We start from the raw sequence: 16483 nt of genomic DNA, 5'->3' as shown, positions 1-16483 counted from the left end.
GATTCTGCTCCTTATGCTGTATAATCCCCTTCTCCTTCCCCCAGTGGGTCTGATGCTCCTCAGAAGAGCACTGCTACCCAGCTTAGATCTACCTCCGCTGGGGCAGCTGAGGTACATATGTGGCACCAGCCTACCTGCCCTCTCAGCTGCTCAAAGCTCTCATTCTGCTTAGAATTGCCCCAGGCAGTAGATAATACCATTGGTACCCTACCCATCCACAGCAGCACTAGAAATGTCACAGAGAAGCTACGTGCCTCCATTTAATACCAAAGATTCCAATTTCTCACACATGACTGACTCCTGGATTAGGCTGTGCCCACCTTGGAGTCAGGGCAAGTGCTCTCCCCATTGTCTAGCAACTGAACACTGGCCTAGACACCCTCGTCCCAATCTGTCTTCTGGAGATTGCAATTGGCAGACTTTAGCATATTCTTCTGGCTCTATGGTCCTGCTTCTCCTTTTCCAGTCTGCAAACTCAGCCACTGGGCATTCCCAGCAGTCCCTGCCTCTGATACAGTACAGTGCCCCTCTCTCACTACAGTCTCCTCCCACTGGTCACCGCCATGACTTGCATAACATGGCCTAAGCTGCCTTCAGCCACTTGATGTCCTCTCTCCTGCCCTAGGGCATGTTGCCTTGTCCCACTTACCAGGGACATACTTGCACTACTCATCTGTCCTGTGCAACCTGACCAGCCCACACCTAAATCTATCCAGGACATAGCACCAGGGTGGGGGCTTGGAGGGTGGTATAGACTAGTGTCTCCTTGGAAAGCTGAGAATTCATAGGGCCTGGTTTTCCACAAGGGCCAAGTATCCTCCGCTCCCTCTGCACCATGAAAAGCTATGCCTAAAACATTAAATAATCCTATGTTAATCCCCACATGCTCCATAAGGGGAAATTCTATGTGCTCTATCAGCCAGAGCTGTCCTGGCTGGAAGGAACAACACATCTTAAGCTCTGGCTGGGAGTGTTCTGCTGCTGGATGCTGCAGTTTTGCCCTGGTTGTACACCATGCGTCTGTTCTCCTTTTGTGTATCAAGTTCTGGTTAAAGTATGTATCTTGCTGGGTCATCTTTTGCCCAGTTCATTCTGTATCCCCCTTCCTTGTTCTCCTGCCTGCTCTTTCCCCCACAATCAGAAGATGGCTGGGAGCTTCTTTGTGGAGAGATGATGATTTTGGTGCAGGTTTGGAAAGAGCAGGCAGGAGTGGTGAATGAGTCCTACATGGCTGGTGCCTTCTACACCATCCGAAAATGTGAATGCTGGCACATCAACCCCTTTCCTTCAGCCTGGAACCACGGTAGCTCCTCTCAGACCAGACGGCGGGGCTGCTGGCTCTTAAATCAGCCTGTCTGAAAGTGGTGAAGAGAGGGAGAAGGCAGAGGTGTCTTAACCTGTTAGGAGCTGGAAATAAATCCAGTCTCCTAATCGCTGTAGCCTGAATGTTTGGGAAATGACACCTCTGAAGAGTTAACCACCTGTTGGCTGACCCTACTGCATAGCAAAGCACAGTCAAAACCAGCCAGAGCCCCCTTCATTTGTTGGCACAAAATGCCTTCCTGTGTATTTCCTTCACTCAGACCACGGTGGCTAGTTGATCCTGTTTCATTTCCCCTGCAACAGGCTCCTGGCTGTGCAGCAGGTCTCCAAAATGTCTTGCATGGCGTGTAAGTGACAGGAGGGGTGGGGAAGTGCCCTCATTGCCTGCCTCTCGACTAGGATTTAGGTGCCCCCGTGTAAAATGAACTGTATTTGGCCGGAAGAGGGGTGTCGTGCCCTCTATTGAGTGAGAACCTCTAAACTCGTCAACAATTGCTCTCGCTTACAGTGTCTGCTACAGCTCAAATTCTTTCTTGCTTTGGGCAGAGCTCCTCTGAGCAATGCACTGACCCATCTGAGTCCAGTGCCAGTTCTTTCTCCTCCGAGGCACTGGCTTAATCCCAGCCTACGTCTGATTGTTTCCCTTTGCTGCGCTGAAGCTTACGAGGTAATCTAGTCATTTAACTGAAAGTAGATGTGAACAGCCCTAAATGTCGAGATGCCTTAAAATGGGGGCAGCATCCTAGCTAAGTGCCAAAAGACTTGCTATCTTCAGACCCTTGAATCCTCTGTTGATGGGCATGTTATGAGCTCTGTACCTGCTTTGTGGGGAAACACCTTCCCACCCCCTGCAAGGGGCCCCTGTTGCAGCATCACTGGCTTGGACTAGCTTGTGCTCTGCCACAGGTTGCTGGCTGTATGACCATGTGGCACAATATCTTTAAGATTGCTGCAGATACCAATCCCCACAATGAACTGGCTGACGCAAATTGAAAGGGGAGTAGTGGCTTCTTACCTGCCTGCTCCTGGCTGCCGCAGCAGAGTTTTGGGCTGTACTAAACCCTAGCAGGCGTGATCCTGTAGTGCAAACCGGGTATCAGTAAAGTAATACAGAACCAAGTCAGTTGACCACTGCCCCATCACCTCCTCAGGAATCCTGCCTGATGCTGATTCTGGGGCAGGTCTGGAGCTTGCATGCACAGATGTGCCGGGAGAATGGGTACTGTTGCTGGGGAAGGCTGATGTAGCCCCAGCCGTCTCTGTTCAGACAGGCCCCATTCTCCCTGCAGCTTCAGAGCAGACATCCTGTTTGGTTTGAGTCTGAGCCAGTGCCCTGATGAATGGACCCCTTGTCGGCATCCGCCATCTCCAACCATTTCAAATGGGCCCCTGCAAATTAAGGGTACTGGTGTGTAGCTGGAGAGCTGAGAATGGGAGGAGGGAAGGAAAGAGGGATTGGGCTATAGCCACAGCTTAACTGTTAGAGGGTGACTATGAAGCCTTTGGACAGAGAGAAACTAGCTTTTCTCCAAGCCACGACTCTCTTCAGGCTCCTCTTGTGCTTGTTGCCTGGAGGCCAATGAAGTCAAAGGGCCCATGATTAAGACTCTTAGTAGTCTGCTGGAGAAGGGAGAATAGGGAGCTCGGGCTCCATAGCACATTCCAGCCTTGGCCTCTCCAGTGAGAAGGGCTGTCAGCACCACTGGTGGGGGTGCTAGCATCAAGGACGTTCCACTGGCTGTTCCTGATGCAGCCTGTGTCCCTTCTGCTGCACCAGCTCCCCTGGCATCATTGGAGGAAGGTGGAGTGCTGTCTGCATCCTCTCCTTCTGGGCACAACCTTTCACCAACCCTTAGAAACACCAGTGCATGTAGTCTCTTCCTGGCCATCAATGACACTCCTCGGCCCATTTATGTGCAGTCCCTGCCCCTCCAATGCAAAGGGACCCAAAGCATCCCAGCTGTTGAGCACTTTATTTCTCTGTGTACATATTTCAAACAGCACTTCTTGGGGCTCTCCTGCGATGATGGACTCTGGCTGTGTCATCCACACAGTTGCACGTGATGCTCGGCGCTCTCTCCCTCCACTACCAGGGCCTGTCCTACTGCTTTCCCGCCACACTGCTTCCCTTCCTCAGCTGTAGCCACCCGTCACTAGCGAGGCCGCCAAGTACGCTGCTTTGGATGGGCAAATACTGGCCTTAGAGATCTGCTTTCCCACTGCCTCTCACCCTCACAAGCCAGGCCAGCAAGCACAAGGAAAGGCAGGCACTTTGCAACCACTACCCTACCCAGGCTGGAGGCTAGCAGGGGAGCAGCCATGGTCCAGTGTTCAGGTGAGGGGAGGGGTTAAGCAGTGGTAGTTCTGATTGCCTCTTCCAAGCAGCCTGACCCTCTCTTTCTTTCCCCATTCAGTTGCTGCTCTGTCCTCTCCTAGCAGTTTCAGGGCGTACTATGGAGCAGGCCATTTATGGGTTGCTTTCCCTGATGGACAACTGGAGAGAGAAGATCCTTCCCAAGACTCAGGGCAGCAGGCCCTGCTGCCTTGTGGGAGTTTGGATGGGTAAAGAGCATGCGTGGAGGTACGCACCCAGAGTTTATCATCACAAGCGGTCATGCGATCAATGCTACAGTAAGGGGGTGGTTAAAGGGCCACCTCTAGTCCTATTGTATAGGGAAGCAGGGAGGGGATCTGCTTTATAGAGCCGTGTCTTCAGCCTCGATCTGAGGCCCGAAAAGCTTCTCAGCAATGGCTTTGCCATCATATTTGGGCAGGTTACCACCAAAATCTGCTGGCAGGATGTCAGCATCGATCTCCTGGTAGAAGGACTCCAGCTCCTCCCCATGCACAAAGACCTGGAGTGAGATGGGAAGGAGGGACACAGAGCTGAGCACAGCCACGAGCTCAGGGGCTTTCAGACACACAAAGGGGAGCACATCCTCCTAGACAGCATGCCCCAGTCCTGAGGAAGCCAGATGATGCCAGTTGGATGGCTGGCGTAGGCCCTCAGCGGACTAACCATGAGCCGCCCAAACAGCTCTTCCTTGAGGGGCACTGCAAGTTTATCTTCCCAGCTGGTCCCCAAATGAAACAGCAGCGGGGGTGATCTTAGCACTGTCATCCACCTGGGCATGGTGAGCCAAATGCAGTGAGCAGGTGCCCCCACCACTTCATACACGCCTCCGTGTTCGACCCATTTTCCTACAGGACCCTGTCTGTGCATACCTGGCAGCTCCTGCACCCTGGCATTGCTGGGAAGAGCTCAGTAAAACCCTAACTACGGGCAACACTACAGCTCAATGGGAGGTCGATAAACCAGGTTTGAGCATGTTTATCCATTTAACCATTGACTGCGTTTCTCTCATTGTCTGGCAGACTGGCATCAGCAGAGTCCACCCAGGAGCAGAGAAGCCATTAGGCAGAGAAGCAAAAGACATCACTTTATCCCTTGGGTTTTCTTTGCTTTGTCCTGATTTGGGTCAGAGCCTTTGTGTTCCCTGGTCCCACACCTCTCTACATCTGCAAGGACAGTTCATGCTGGCCCTTCCCCCACACTCACCCTCTCCAGGAGTTTGCTCTTCAGGAAAGGTTTGACCACGTTGTAGGTGGTGGTGAAATACCAAGGCTGGTGGATGAAGTGAATAGCCTTGAATCGAGCTGGGAAGGAGTCCTACAGATCCCAAACCCATACAAAGAGTGTTACATGGGCAGCGTGGGCATGCCAAGAAAGCAGTATGCAGGCGGGGCAAGGCAGCCGTGGCATAGGTGGAAAAAGTCACCGGAGATGGGCTATTTCTTTCCTCCTCTCCTCCTTTTCCCATCACCCCATTCCCTGTTAAAACCCCACTTCTTGCAACCATCTTGAGGGCCCTTTTGTGTTACCCTACTACTGAGGGCTGTGCATCCTCTTCTGCCACCGTGCAAAGCCAATTGTGTGCTAAGGTGTTTCTAGGCAGCAGTAGCACCTCAAGGTCCACAGGAGAAACACCTCCCTACAATCTAGTTCTCCTGGCAGGAGCTGCCGGAGCCCCCTCTCTTTGGTCTTATTCCAAGAGCACAGGATCAGCCAAATTCTGGGTGGGAATCTTTGTCCGGCCCAACTAGTGTCTCAATGGGGGGAATGGTGGGGATGAACCTTGTGCATGGGACAGGACATCAGCCAGCGAACACAGTAGGGGATGGTGACTTCACTTTCAGAAGTAACTTTTTGGCGGGGCTGAGGGCATGAGAAGATGGTCTTGCAGAATGATGCCAACCACGCTTGCGCTGCCAAGCAGGGCAAAGAGCAGCCCAGGGAATGCCATGTCTGCTAGGTGGAGTTGCATCTTCACAGGAATTATGAACTTCTAATGAACCCATGACTAGGGTACCATTTCTGGCTTCAGCCTCCCTCTGCAATGTGCTGCTTTCAGCAAGGATGTTTGCATCAGTCAGCGACTCTTGGCTGCCCAGTGTAGTCCCTGCAGGGAGCCAGTACTGAATGATGAGAGCTCCAGTATGGATTTTACTAGTACAGTCGTGCCTGTCTACATAAAGGCATTTTCTATACCTAAAATACCTGAGTGCTGCTATCCTTGGCTTATCCCCTCCTTGGGCCAAGTGAACGCCTCATGGCCCTGCAGATTCCACAGGGTTCGTTTGCCACTGCTTTGAGTCCCATCTCCTATGGGCAACCTAAGCCTGTATCCCCCTCTCGTTGCCTACATGGGGGTAGCAGAGGGATAGCTTCACCTGCAGCATATCCACCATCTTCTTGAGTTCGGAGGGTTTGATGCCAGACGCCTGCTGCATGGTGAAGCCCTTGAAGTTCTCAATGATGCAGAGTCCGTTGATCTGGGTCTCTTCGTTCTCCAGCAGCTTCTCTAAGATAACGCAATATGCGCGAAGAATCTGAGCCAGAGGAAGAGAGACGGAGGTCATTAACATGCAAGTGCAAGGGCCTGGCCAGGTCCAGCTATTATGGATCCCCTAGCATATTTCCCCAGAATCAGAGTGTTATCCTCAACATCCTGTTCAAGTTCCAGCTCTGCCAATGATATTCTGCCTGCCTGAATTCTCCAGGTTTCTGCCTCACTTCTTATCCACATTATGCGGTGTTGCTGTGTGCTGTTAAACAGCTGCCCTGTTCCACCCTAGAGGCTGGTGCATTTCAGTGCTACATGAGCTATTCCCATAAATACAATTGGGTACCATATGAATCAAGATGGTCAAGAGAACGTGTAAGTTACATAGTGCAGATTCGTCTCACCTGCTGAGTGTGTTTGGGCAGATCCCTTCCCCTCTCTGTATAATGGGGATAGCAATAGTGACCTTGCTTTCTAAAGTACTCAGAGTTCTGCTGATGAAACGTGCTATCTGAATTCTAAGTGTTGTTAGCACTGTGACACCTGCTTCTTATGGCCTGTGGAGCGTGTTCAGGGTTCCCTTGGGCTGGAACATGCTCTAGCCATGCAAGCAGAGATATTACTTAGTAACATCAAGCCTGGGGGAAATAGCTTTGCTTAGACCTTGATCCCCAGAATGGGAGGGGTGGGACCCCCTGTTCTAACTGAGGGAAAGAGGAGCCCGGGATCGGATACCCCTAGGAGTGCATGGGGAGTGGAACTCTGACATGTCCGAGCAGCACAGCTGAGCTGACCTCGTCAAAAGTGATCTCTTCGTAGTCCCAGTTCTCAATGTTGAAGAGCATCACCACTCGGCCGTATTTGTCCCTGCTGGCCAGGATGCCGGGGTAGCCAGCCTCGATGGTGCTGCGCACGGCCTCGGGCGTCAGGTTATCAAAGAGCTCTGGGTACTGCTGGCGGAAGTTTACATAGCCTGGAGTCAGCAAGAGAGAGAGCGTATGCCAAGGTCCGGGATGAGAACAAATTCCCTTCCCCGATGTCAGCGCCGGGACCGGGCCCTACCCGCAAGCAGCTTGCACTGCGATGAGTGAAGGGCCAAGGAGTCTGGTTCTAGCTGCTGCTGGATCTTGTGTGTTCCCAATGCAGAATAAGGTGTGGTTTTGGACTGCACAAAGGCCCACACCCAGAGCTCCAGTCAGGCCTGGTTCATGTCAGCCACAAGAGGTTGGAGCACCCTAAACTCGCTGCACAAGTGAATGGTACTCCACAGGGCAAAGGGGAATCTACTAGCTGCGGTCAGGGCAGCGCCACACTCCACTCAGATGAGATTCAGAAGTACCACCCAGCACAGAACGTTACCCTTCTTTCCTGCTTGGTACTCAAGGATCTTGAAGGTACCCGGTTTGAGACCAGCATAGCTAAAAACCTGCTCCAGCCTGGCACATCACAGCTCTCCCCAACTGGGAGCCACAGTTGTCCTTCCCTGGCAGCATATTACCCCTCCTCATCTCGAGAGCCCCAGCTGACACCCCCATGTCCCTCCTCAGTCTCGGGAGCCTGATCAGTGATTTTGATGGTGTAGGTTGTTTCGTTCCTCCGCTGCTGGGTGACTCGCTGCACTCTCCCATAGCCAGCCCCGCCCCCAGCCCCACTTTTCCTGGCACCCTGTAGCCATTAAAGGATGTCAGGCATGAAATGAGGAAACTCGCCCTGGGAAAATGCCAGTGGACAAAATGCCTCCCTTGCCAGCGGCTTCTGCTTATCTTCCAATCCACTGCCACTAATTACGGCCTCGTTATCCCAGACACAGAAACAAAGGAGCCTGGAGCCAGAGCCAAGGCCTTTGTGGCCACCTCAGTCTGGGGCCACCTTTCCATCTCCCCCTTCCCTCCACCCCAACCTGTCTCAGCAGGTCAGCACACAGAGATGCTTCAGTTGTCACTGCCTGTTGGAATCCTAGGGCAAGAGCTCCCAGACGAGCTGAGCACCTCACTGCTCCTGCCTGCCCCACACTGGCCTCACCTGCCCCTCTGGCATCATCTGCTTGCCCCACAACCTCCAGTCCTTTCGCCCACCTCTTATCTTCTCCCCTTACATCATTCTTACACCTGGACCCTGGCAGCAGCAGGATACACTGGGGCAAATGGGGACATCAGCCCCACTCTGCAGGGTGTAAGACGGTGGGGATGGATGCTGCATGGAGCCCTATGTCTTACTTGACAGCAGGCCTGGGGTGGGACATGGGCTACTGTTGATGGAAGGGGGATATGGATCTGCCCACATGAGCGGGGGTGCCCTTCCCCCAGCTTGGGGACTAGGGAAGGTTAGTGGAGAGGAAGGGAGTGCTCCACCTTTCAGTAGGTCATAAGCTCTGTTGACGTCGAACTTGCGGGCGCGGATGAAGCGAAGGAAGAAGGAGTCATCCTTTCCTGTCACCTTCTCCGCCACTGCCTTGCACGCCTCCTCGCCCCCGCTGCCTCTCTCACGCACCAGCTCCCGGAGCTCCTTCACGGCCGACTCCCGCTTCTCCTCTGTCTCATTCAGCTCGTCCTTTGCCTAGGGCAGGGTGGAAGGAGATGGGCGCCTGATGCAGCAGTAGCACTGCTTAGAGGGAGCGAGGCTTCCGGACCCAGGACTGCACGGCCAGAACACAGGGCCTCCTGCCCCCGTGGCGCGGGCCCCTGCTAAAGATTTCATGTGCCATTTACTGCTGCTTTACTAGCCCCCAGGCTCTCCTGCTTCAGCTGCAGGAGAGACCAGGCCTGCCAGCCTGTGCAGTCACCCTAGGCCCAGGGGCTCTGTCAGGCCTCCAAGCCTCCCATGAGGGACTGACTCATCACCTGCATTAGTAGCAGCTGCAAGAGGAGTTAGCTTCAGATGCCTGAGCACCAAGAGGCGGTTTTAGGTTTGACATTAGTGAGGGGCTAAGGTACTGCTCATGAAATGGATAACTGGCCGCAGCCAGGCAGAGCAGAGTCCGGCTGTGCAGACTCTCCCCTCGCTGCTCTTTGAATGCCCTTCTGATTAACCTAATCTAGCCAAACGGGTTTCCATGGCACCTCAGGCCTGCCTTAAAGCACCTTCGCAGCCCCACATCTCTGCTGTCCCAGTCTTGGGATTCCACCCTGCCCTGCTGATTCCCCTCCAGCCTGCCTTGTACCTCCCCACACACCCCCTGCTCTCATTACTCCCCTTTCTTGAGTATTGTCAGATTGCGCAAAGACGTCTGCTCCCCATTTGCCTGCGTGGGCCCCGTGCTGGTTAGAGCAGTGTTGCTCTCCAGTCCGGCAGACCTTGGCTCTGCTCTGGGATGGAGGATTTGGGACGGTGTCTCTGCCTTGCTTGGCAGATTCCATGTCATCGCCTGGCCTGTTCTCTGTGAGTTGGCCTGTGAGCTGTTGGCCACATCGCTCCTCGAGACCCAGATTATGGAGGAGGGCAGCTGTGCCAGTTTAACTGTAGGGGCTTGGTGTCCGTCTCTCATCCTTAAATGAGGCTCCTGTGAGGAAGCTTCCAGACCTGCTCCCTCAGACAAAGGATCCCTTGGAGAGGTTTCCTCTGAGATCAGAGCAGATTAATCCCCTTCCTCACTCTGCTGGAGGGGACACATCCTACACCCCACAACTAAGCCTTATCCCCTTCCTCTATTACACCTCCCCTCTGCCTCCAGGTGGCTAAGACTTAGCCACCTGCCTCCCCCATACACTTGTCCCCTCCTCTCTCACTATCCGATGGGTTCGTTTGTGGGGGGCAGCCTGATCACACTGCCCAGAAACACCGCAAAGGGGTTGCATGTATCCCCTGGCAGGGATGGGGTTAAAGCCCCTCCCCAGACAACCATCTCTCCCTGTGCTCTGCTAACCAGCGGGGGCTCCTGGCAAGGAGCCTGAGGAGCCTCATTAGCAGGCAGCCAAGTGGCAGAGGGGTGGGGTACAAACCCCAGAGGAAGAGGCAGTCATGCAAATATATTGTATACAGCCCGGCCAGCCAGAGAAAGGCACTCGGCCCCGGCTGGGTGCTCAGTGGCATCTAGTGGCCAGCATGGTCAGCGGCCTCGTGGAGGTGGGGAATGACTAGGGTCTTGTCTGAGTAATGGGAGCAATGTGGGTCTGGGAACATTGATAGGTAGCAGGGGACGATGAGCAGGGGCAGAGGCTCAGCCTCAGATGGTTCAAAGGAAAATCCGTCCTGTTCCCATCTCCTTGGTACCTCCTGCCCCCTCACTTGCTCCCCACCCCCTGGTATGTGACCTCCCCGTGGGCCTGGCTTTCCTGCACCCTCTCCCATGCTGTGGCTCTCACCTTCTGAACAGTGTGTGGGGGGACTTTGTCACACTTTCCGAAGATGGGGCCATGGTCCTTAGTGGTGAGTCGCTCGAGTTTGGTGCGAAGGGCTTGCTCCTCCTCGGAGACGATCCGGAACGTTCCAGTCTGGGACCAAAACCACAGCTCGATGAGAAGACATTGCCAGGCTCGCCAGGCCCAGGCTGGGGCTGTTCATGCAGTGAGCCCTGAGAGCAGAGATGCCTACTGTGCCCACGGCAACACATGAGATGCCAGCTCCCTGCGCTGACTTATTCAGCAAAAGTAACAGGGTCGCCATGGGAGTCGCGGGGGGGCTCCCTTGGGCTGGGGGAGGTAATGGGGTCCGTGTTGGCGTTAGCAAGGGGAGGGCTCCCTCAGGCTAGGGGAAGTAATGGGGTCCATATTGGGCTCAGCAGAGGGAGGGCTCCCTTGGGCTGGGGGAGGTAATGAGGTTTGTGTTGGGGTCAGCAGAGGGAGGGCTCTGTCGGGCTGGGGGAGGTAATGGGGTCTGTATTGGGGTCAGCAGGGGGACGGCTCCCTCAGACTGTAAGAAGTGTCAGGTCTTGGTTCTGGTTTATATGGGGAAAGAGGTTGCAATGGGACCTGTGTCAGGGTTGGACAGGGAGAAGGTTCCCTCTGCCATTGTGTTTTGGCTCCTGCACTTATCGTGGGCTGACAGAATAAATCTAGTTTATATTTGAAAGACGCCTTCAAGCTCATGAGGTTGGCAAATGCCTTTACTCTGTGCACACAAATCCCCCATTAACCCATGTGATCACCTGGGCAAATGGCATGGTGCGATTTTGTGGGTGCCTTTGAGGAAACCCTGAGGAAACGTGGTCCTTGCTGTCTCACCGTGAGCCACAGGAACTGCTCAGAGAACACACATGGCCAGCTATGAGAGACTTGGTAGTGCTGCCACCCAAAAGTGTCCCCTTCTGTCCTCTTCCAGCTCTATGGAGAATGGGGGCGGGGGTCTGACTGTTAGCTCGGGAAACAGAAGGTGCTGGTGACACCCAGGAAGTGTGGGGGAGAGGAAGGCAGGAGGATGGGAGAAGTGATTAGGGTTGGAGGGAAGCAGGGGAAGGAATTTGGCAGCGTGTGACCTCCAGAAGAAGAAAGGGGAGTGTCCATGTACCAGCAACACAGACACAGGTAAGCAACCGTTTTCATGTTCTCTCCACAGGTACTAATGCAGAGAGTGGACTAGATGATACATCTGAGGGAAGGGAACAGAAGGAGACTCTGCCGATTGGAAGGCATGAGATGCACTGTCCTAGGGATGGGGGTTCCACGACCACCGCTCCCAAGAGAAGGAGGCGGGTGGTGGTGGTCGGGGACTCTCTCCTCAGGGGGACTGAGTGATCTATCTGCTGCCCCGACCAGGAAAACCGGGAAGTCTGCTGCTTGCCAGGAGCTAGGATTCACGATATGACGGAGAGACTGCAGAGACTCATCAAGCCCTCGGATCGCAACCCCTTCCTGCTTCTCCACGTGGGCACCAATGATACTGACAAGAATGACCTTGGGCGGATCACTGCGGACTGCATGGCTCTGGGAAGAAGGATAAAGGAGTTTGAGGTGCAAGTGGTGTTCTCGTCCATCCTCCCTGTGGAAGGAAAAGGCCTAGGCAGAGACCGTCGAATCGTGGAAGTCAATGAATGGCTACACAGGTGGTGTCGGAGAGAAGGCTTTGGATTCTTTGACCATGGGATGGTGTTCCATGAAGGAGGAGTGCTGGGCAGAGACGGGCTCCATCTTACGAAGAGAGGGAAGAGCATCTTTGCCAGCAGGCTGGCTAACCTAGTGAGGAGGGCTTTAAACTAGGTTCACCGGGGGAAGGAGACCAAAGCCCTGAGGTAAGTGGGGAAGTGGGATACTGGGAGGAAGCACGAGCAGGAGAGTGCGAGAGGGGAGGGCTCCTGCCTCATACTAAGAAAGCAGGACAAACAGTAAGTTATCTCAAGTGCCTATACACAAATGCAAGAAGCCTGGGAAACAAGCAGGGAGAACTGGAAGTCCTGGCACAGTCAAGGAATTATGATGTGATTGGAATAACAGAGACTTGGTGGGATAACTCACATGACTGGAGTACTGTCATGGATGGATATAAACTGTTCAGGAAGGACAGGCAGGGCAGAAGAGGTGGGGGCGTTGCATTGTATGTAAGAGAGCAGTATGTCTGCTCAGAGCTCCTGTATGAAACTGCAGAAAAACCTGAGTGTCTCTGGATTAAGTTTAGAGGTGTGAGCAACAAGGGTGATGTCGTGGTGGGAGTCTGCTATAGACCACCGGACCAGGAGGATGAGGTGGACAAGGCTTTCTTCTGGCAACTAACAGAAGTTACTAGATCGCAGGTCCTGGTTCTCATGGGAGACTTCAATCACCCTGATATCTGCTGGGAGAGAAATACAGCAGTGCACAGACAATCCAGGAAGTTTTTGGAAAGTGTAGGGGACAATTTCCTGGTGCAAGTGCTGGAGGAACCAACTAGGGGCAGAGCTCTTCTTGACCTGCTGCTCACAAACCGAGAAGAATTAGTAGGGGAAGCAAAAGTGGATGGGAACCTGGGAGACAGTGACCATGCGATGGTCGAGTTCAGGATCCTGACACAAGGAAGAAAGGAGAGCAGCAGAATACGGACCCTGGACTTCAGAAAAACAGACTTTGACAACCTCAGGGAACTGATGGGCAGGATCCCCTGGGAGAATAACATGAAGGGGAAAGGAGTCCAGGAGAGCTGGCTGTATTTTAAAGAATCCTTATTGAGGTTGCAGGGACAAACCATCCCGATGTGTAGAAAGAATAGTAAATATGGCAGACGACCAGCTTGGCTTAACAGTGAAATCCTTGCTGATCTTAAACACAAAAAAGAAGCTTACAAGAAGTGGAAGATTGGACAAATGACCAGGGAGGAGTATAAAAATATTGCTCAGGCATGCAGGAGTGATATCAGGAAGACCAAATCACACTTGGAGTTGCAGCTAGCAAGAGATGTTACGAGTAACAAGAAGGGTTTCTTCAGGTATGTTAGCAACAAGAAGAAAGTCAAGGAAAGTGTGGGCCCCTTACTGAATGAGGGAGACAACCTAGTGTCATAGAATGTGGAAAAAGCTAATGTACTCAATGCTTTTTTTGCCTCTGTCTTCACGAACAAGATCAGCTCCCAGACTACTGCACTGGGCAGCACAGCATGGGGCGGAGGTGACCAGCCCTCTGTGGAGAAAGAAGTGGTTAGGGACCATTTAGAAAAGCTGGACGAGCAAAAGTCCATGGGGCCAGATGCTCTGCATCCGAGAGTGCTAAAGGAGTTGGCGGATGTGACTGCAGAGCGATTGGCCATTATCTTTGAAAACTCATGGAGATCAGGGGAGGTCCTGGATGACTGGAAAAAGGCTAATGTAGTGCCCATCTTTAAAAAAGGGAAGAAGGAGGATCCTGGGAACTACAGGCCAGTCAGCCTCACCTCAGTCCCTAGAAAAATCATGGAGCAGGTCCTCAAGGAATCAATTCTGAAGCACTTAGAGGAGAGGAAAGTGATCAGGAACAGTCAGCATGGATTCACCAAGGGCAAGTCATGCCTGACTAATCTAATTGCCTTCTATGATGAGATAACTGGTTCTGTGGATGAGGGGAAAGCAGTGGATGTGTTGTTCCTTGACTTTAGCAAAGCTTTTGACACGGTCTCCCACAGTATTATTGCCAGCAAGTTAAAGAAATATGGGCTGGATGAATGGACTATAAGGTGGATAGAAAGCTGGCTAGATTGTCGGGCTCAAAGAGTACTGATCAATCGCTCCATGTCTACTTGGCAGCTGGTATCAAGTGGAGTGCCCAAAGGGTCGGTTCTGAGGCCAGTTTTCTTCAATATCTTCATTAATGATCTGGAGGATGGCATGGATTGCACCCTAAGCAAGTTTGCAGATGACACTAAACTAGGAGGAGCGGTAGATACGCTGGAGGGTAGGGATAGGATACAGAGGGACCTAGACAAATTAGAGGATTGAGCCAAAAGAAATCTGATGAGGTTCAACAAGGACAAGTGCAGAGTCCTGCACTTAGGACAGAAGAATCCAATGCACCGCTACAGACTAGGGACCGAATGGCTAGGCCAGCAGTTCTGCAGAAAGGACCTAGGGGTTACAGTGGACGAGAAGCTGGATATGAGTCAACAGTGTGCCCTTGTTGCCAAGAAGGCCAATGGCATTTTGGGATGTATAAGTAGGGGCATTGCCAACAGATCGAGGGATGTGATCGTTCCCCTCTATTCGACATTGGTGAGGCCTCATCTGGAGTACTGTGTCCAGTTCTGGGCCCCACACTACAAGAAGGATGTGGAAAAATTGGACAGCGTTCAGCGGAGGGCAACAAAAATGATTAGGGGACTGGAACACATGAGTTATGAGGAGAGGCTGAGGGAACTGGGATTGTTTAGTCTGTGGAAGAGAAGAATGAGGCGGGATTTGATAGCTGCTTTCAACTACCTGAAAGGAGGTTCCAAAGAGGATGGATCTAGACTGTTCTCAGTGGTAGCAGATGACAGAACGAGGAGTAATGGTCTCAAGTTGCAGTGGGGGAGGTTTAGGTTGCATATTAGGAAAAACTTTTTCACTAGGAGGATGGTGAAGCACTGGAATGCGTTACTTAGGGAGGTGGTGGAATCTCCTTCCTTAGAGGTTTTTAAGGTCAGGCTTGACAAAGCCCTGGCTTGGATGATTTAGTTGGGGATTGGTCCTGCTTTGAGCATGGGGTTGGACTAGATGACCTCCTGAGGTCCCTTCCAACCCTGATATCCTATGATTCTAAGGAACTGAGCTTCCTGATGGCTGGAGCTGTAGGCTGTAAAGTAGGAGAAGAAATGGGCCTGAAAGGCACATAGGCAGACAGCATGTTCTCACACAGTCACTGCAGCAGGATGCCAGCCAGTGGGACTTTTCCAGCCTGCTTGATGTTGCACTCTACTGCACTAAGATATTTCGATAGCTTCCATTGCGTGTGAGCTCACGATTGGTGCAGCGAACACTGTGTAAATACCTGCATGGCAAGCCACTAGATCACTGCCCTGACTATTCAGAATAGCATCAGTTTGTGTGTGTGCACATTAACATCAATGCTGAGCCAACCTGACTGCCAACCTTATATCCCCGCCCCCAGCTGGCTGAGAAACTGGGGAGTGAGGTTGTTGTGCACATCACCTGGGCCTGGCACTTTGGAAAAGGAATGTTTACAGCTCAGCTGGCTTTCCCCAGCTCTGTGAGTGAATGGAGAGCAATGGCCCATTCTTGGCCCGAGTTCCCTGTTAGTGCAGGGGAGGGGACAGTGCAGAACTGAACAATGGAAGTACTCACTATTGCAGACATGCTGCTTCCTTATCGTCCACTGGACACTGAAAGAGACAAGGAAGAATCCCACATTAACACTAGCTGGGAAAGCATTTCTAAAGCTTTCCCCTGCCCCAACACCAGCCAGGAAGCTGTGCCCTGGCCTGAACTCACCCCACTTGCTCTCCAGGAGTCAGGAGAAGGGGTGGAGAATTTGTCTGGAGATGGGATGTAAATGGGATTCGCCATCAGATGCCCAGCTCTCCCCTTCACTTAATTCAGATAATTAATGCCACCTTCTGTCCATGGAACTCAAGCGGTTTTATAAATATTAAGGTTAACATTTGCCAAAATAGCCTTGCAATTTGGGTGTCTTTATTCTGACTCCTGGGGACTGATTTTTCAGGGATGCTGAGGACTCCCAGCTCCTATCTGGGGTTTTGGCAAACTGTATTCTGAGCAATAAGGAGGTCTCAGTGGGCATCACCACAGACCCCCTGAGCTCAGTCAGTTAGGTTCTATCTTGTTCATTCATGGAAGACAGAAACACCTAGTTCCATTGTGGTCAGGAAGCAGATGGAGGGATTCTATGCAGCACAGCTGGTACCAGTGCATGGAGCCAGCTGAGAATTTCATCTGGCAACCAGTCCATAAAGGATCTGGTGAGAGTCACTTTGGCTGTGGAATACTC

At 52.6% G+C, this 16483-nt stretch overlaps 2 protein-coding genes across 2 annotated transcripts in view; one reads left to right on the top strand and one right to left on the bottom strand.

Moving 5' to 3' along the window:
• Positions 1 to 16483, top strand: part of ABHD2 (abhydrolase domain containing 2, acylglycerol lipase) — an 88395-nt gene that overhangs the window by 61561 nt on the left and 10351 nt on the right. The window lies entirely within an intron of this gene.
• On the bottom strand, positions 4020 to 15831 carry RLBP1 (retinaldehyde binding protein 1). Its single transcript, XM_077829162.1, has 7 exons — positions 15820 to 15831; positions 10469 to 10597; positions 8519 to 8723; positions 6962 to 7140; positions 6055 to 6213; positions 4883 to 4993; positions 4020 to 4178 (listed from the first exon to the last, which is right to left on the bottom strand). Exons 1-7 carry the CDS (start codon positions 15829 to 15831, stop codon positions 4020 to 4022), a joined length of 954 nt encoding a protein of 317 aa, XP_077685288.1.

Source organism: Eretmochelys imbricata, chromosome 10, assembly GCF_965152235.1.
Source record: "Eretmochelys imbricata isolate rEreImb1 chromosome 10, rEreImb1.hap1, whole genome shotgun sequence".
In the NCBI taxonomy this organism is placed as follows: Eukaryota; Metazoa; Chordata; order Testudines; family Cheloniidae; genus Eretmochelys; species Eretmochelys imbricata.
This window is presented reverse-complemented; position numbering and strand designations above follow the sequence as displayed.

Coding starts and splice junctions, on each gene's coding strand:
- RLBP1 (XM_077829162.1), bottom strand. Junction 8,724..10,468: donor CCCCACACACTGTTCAGAAG/GTGAGAGCCACA, acceptor ACCCTGCCCTAG/GCAAAGGACGAGCTGAATGA. Junction 7,141..8,518: donor AGCTTATGACCTACTGAAAG/GTGGAGCACTCC, acceptor TGCTGACTCCAG/GCTATGTAAACTTCCGCCAG.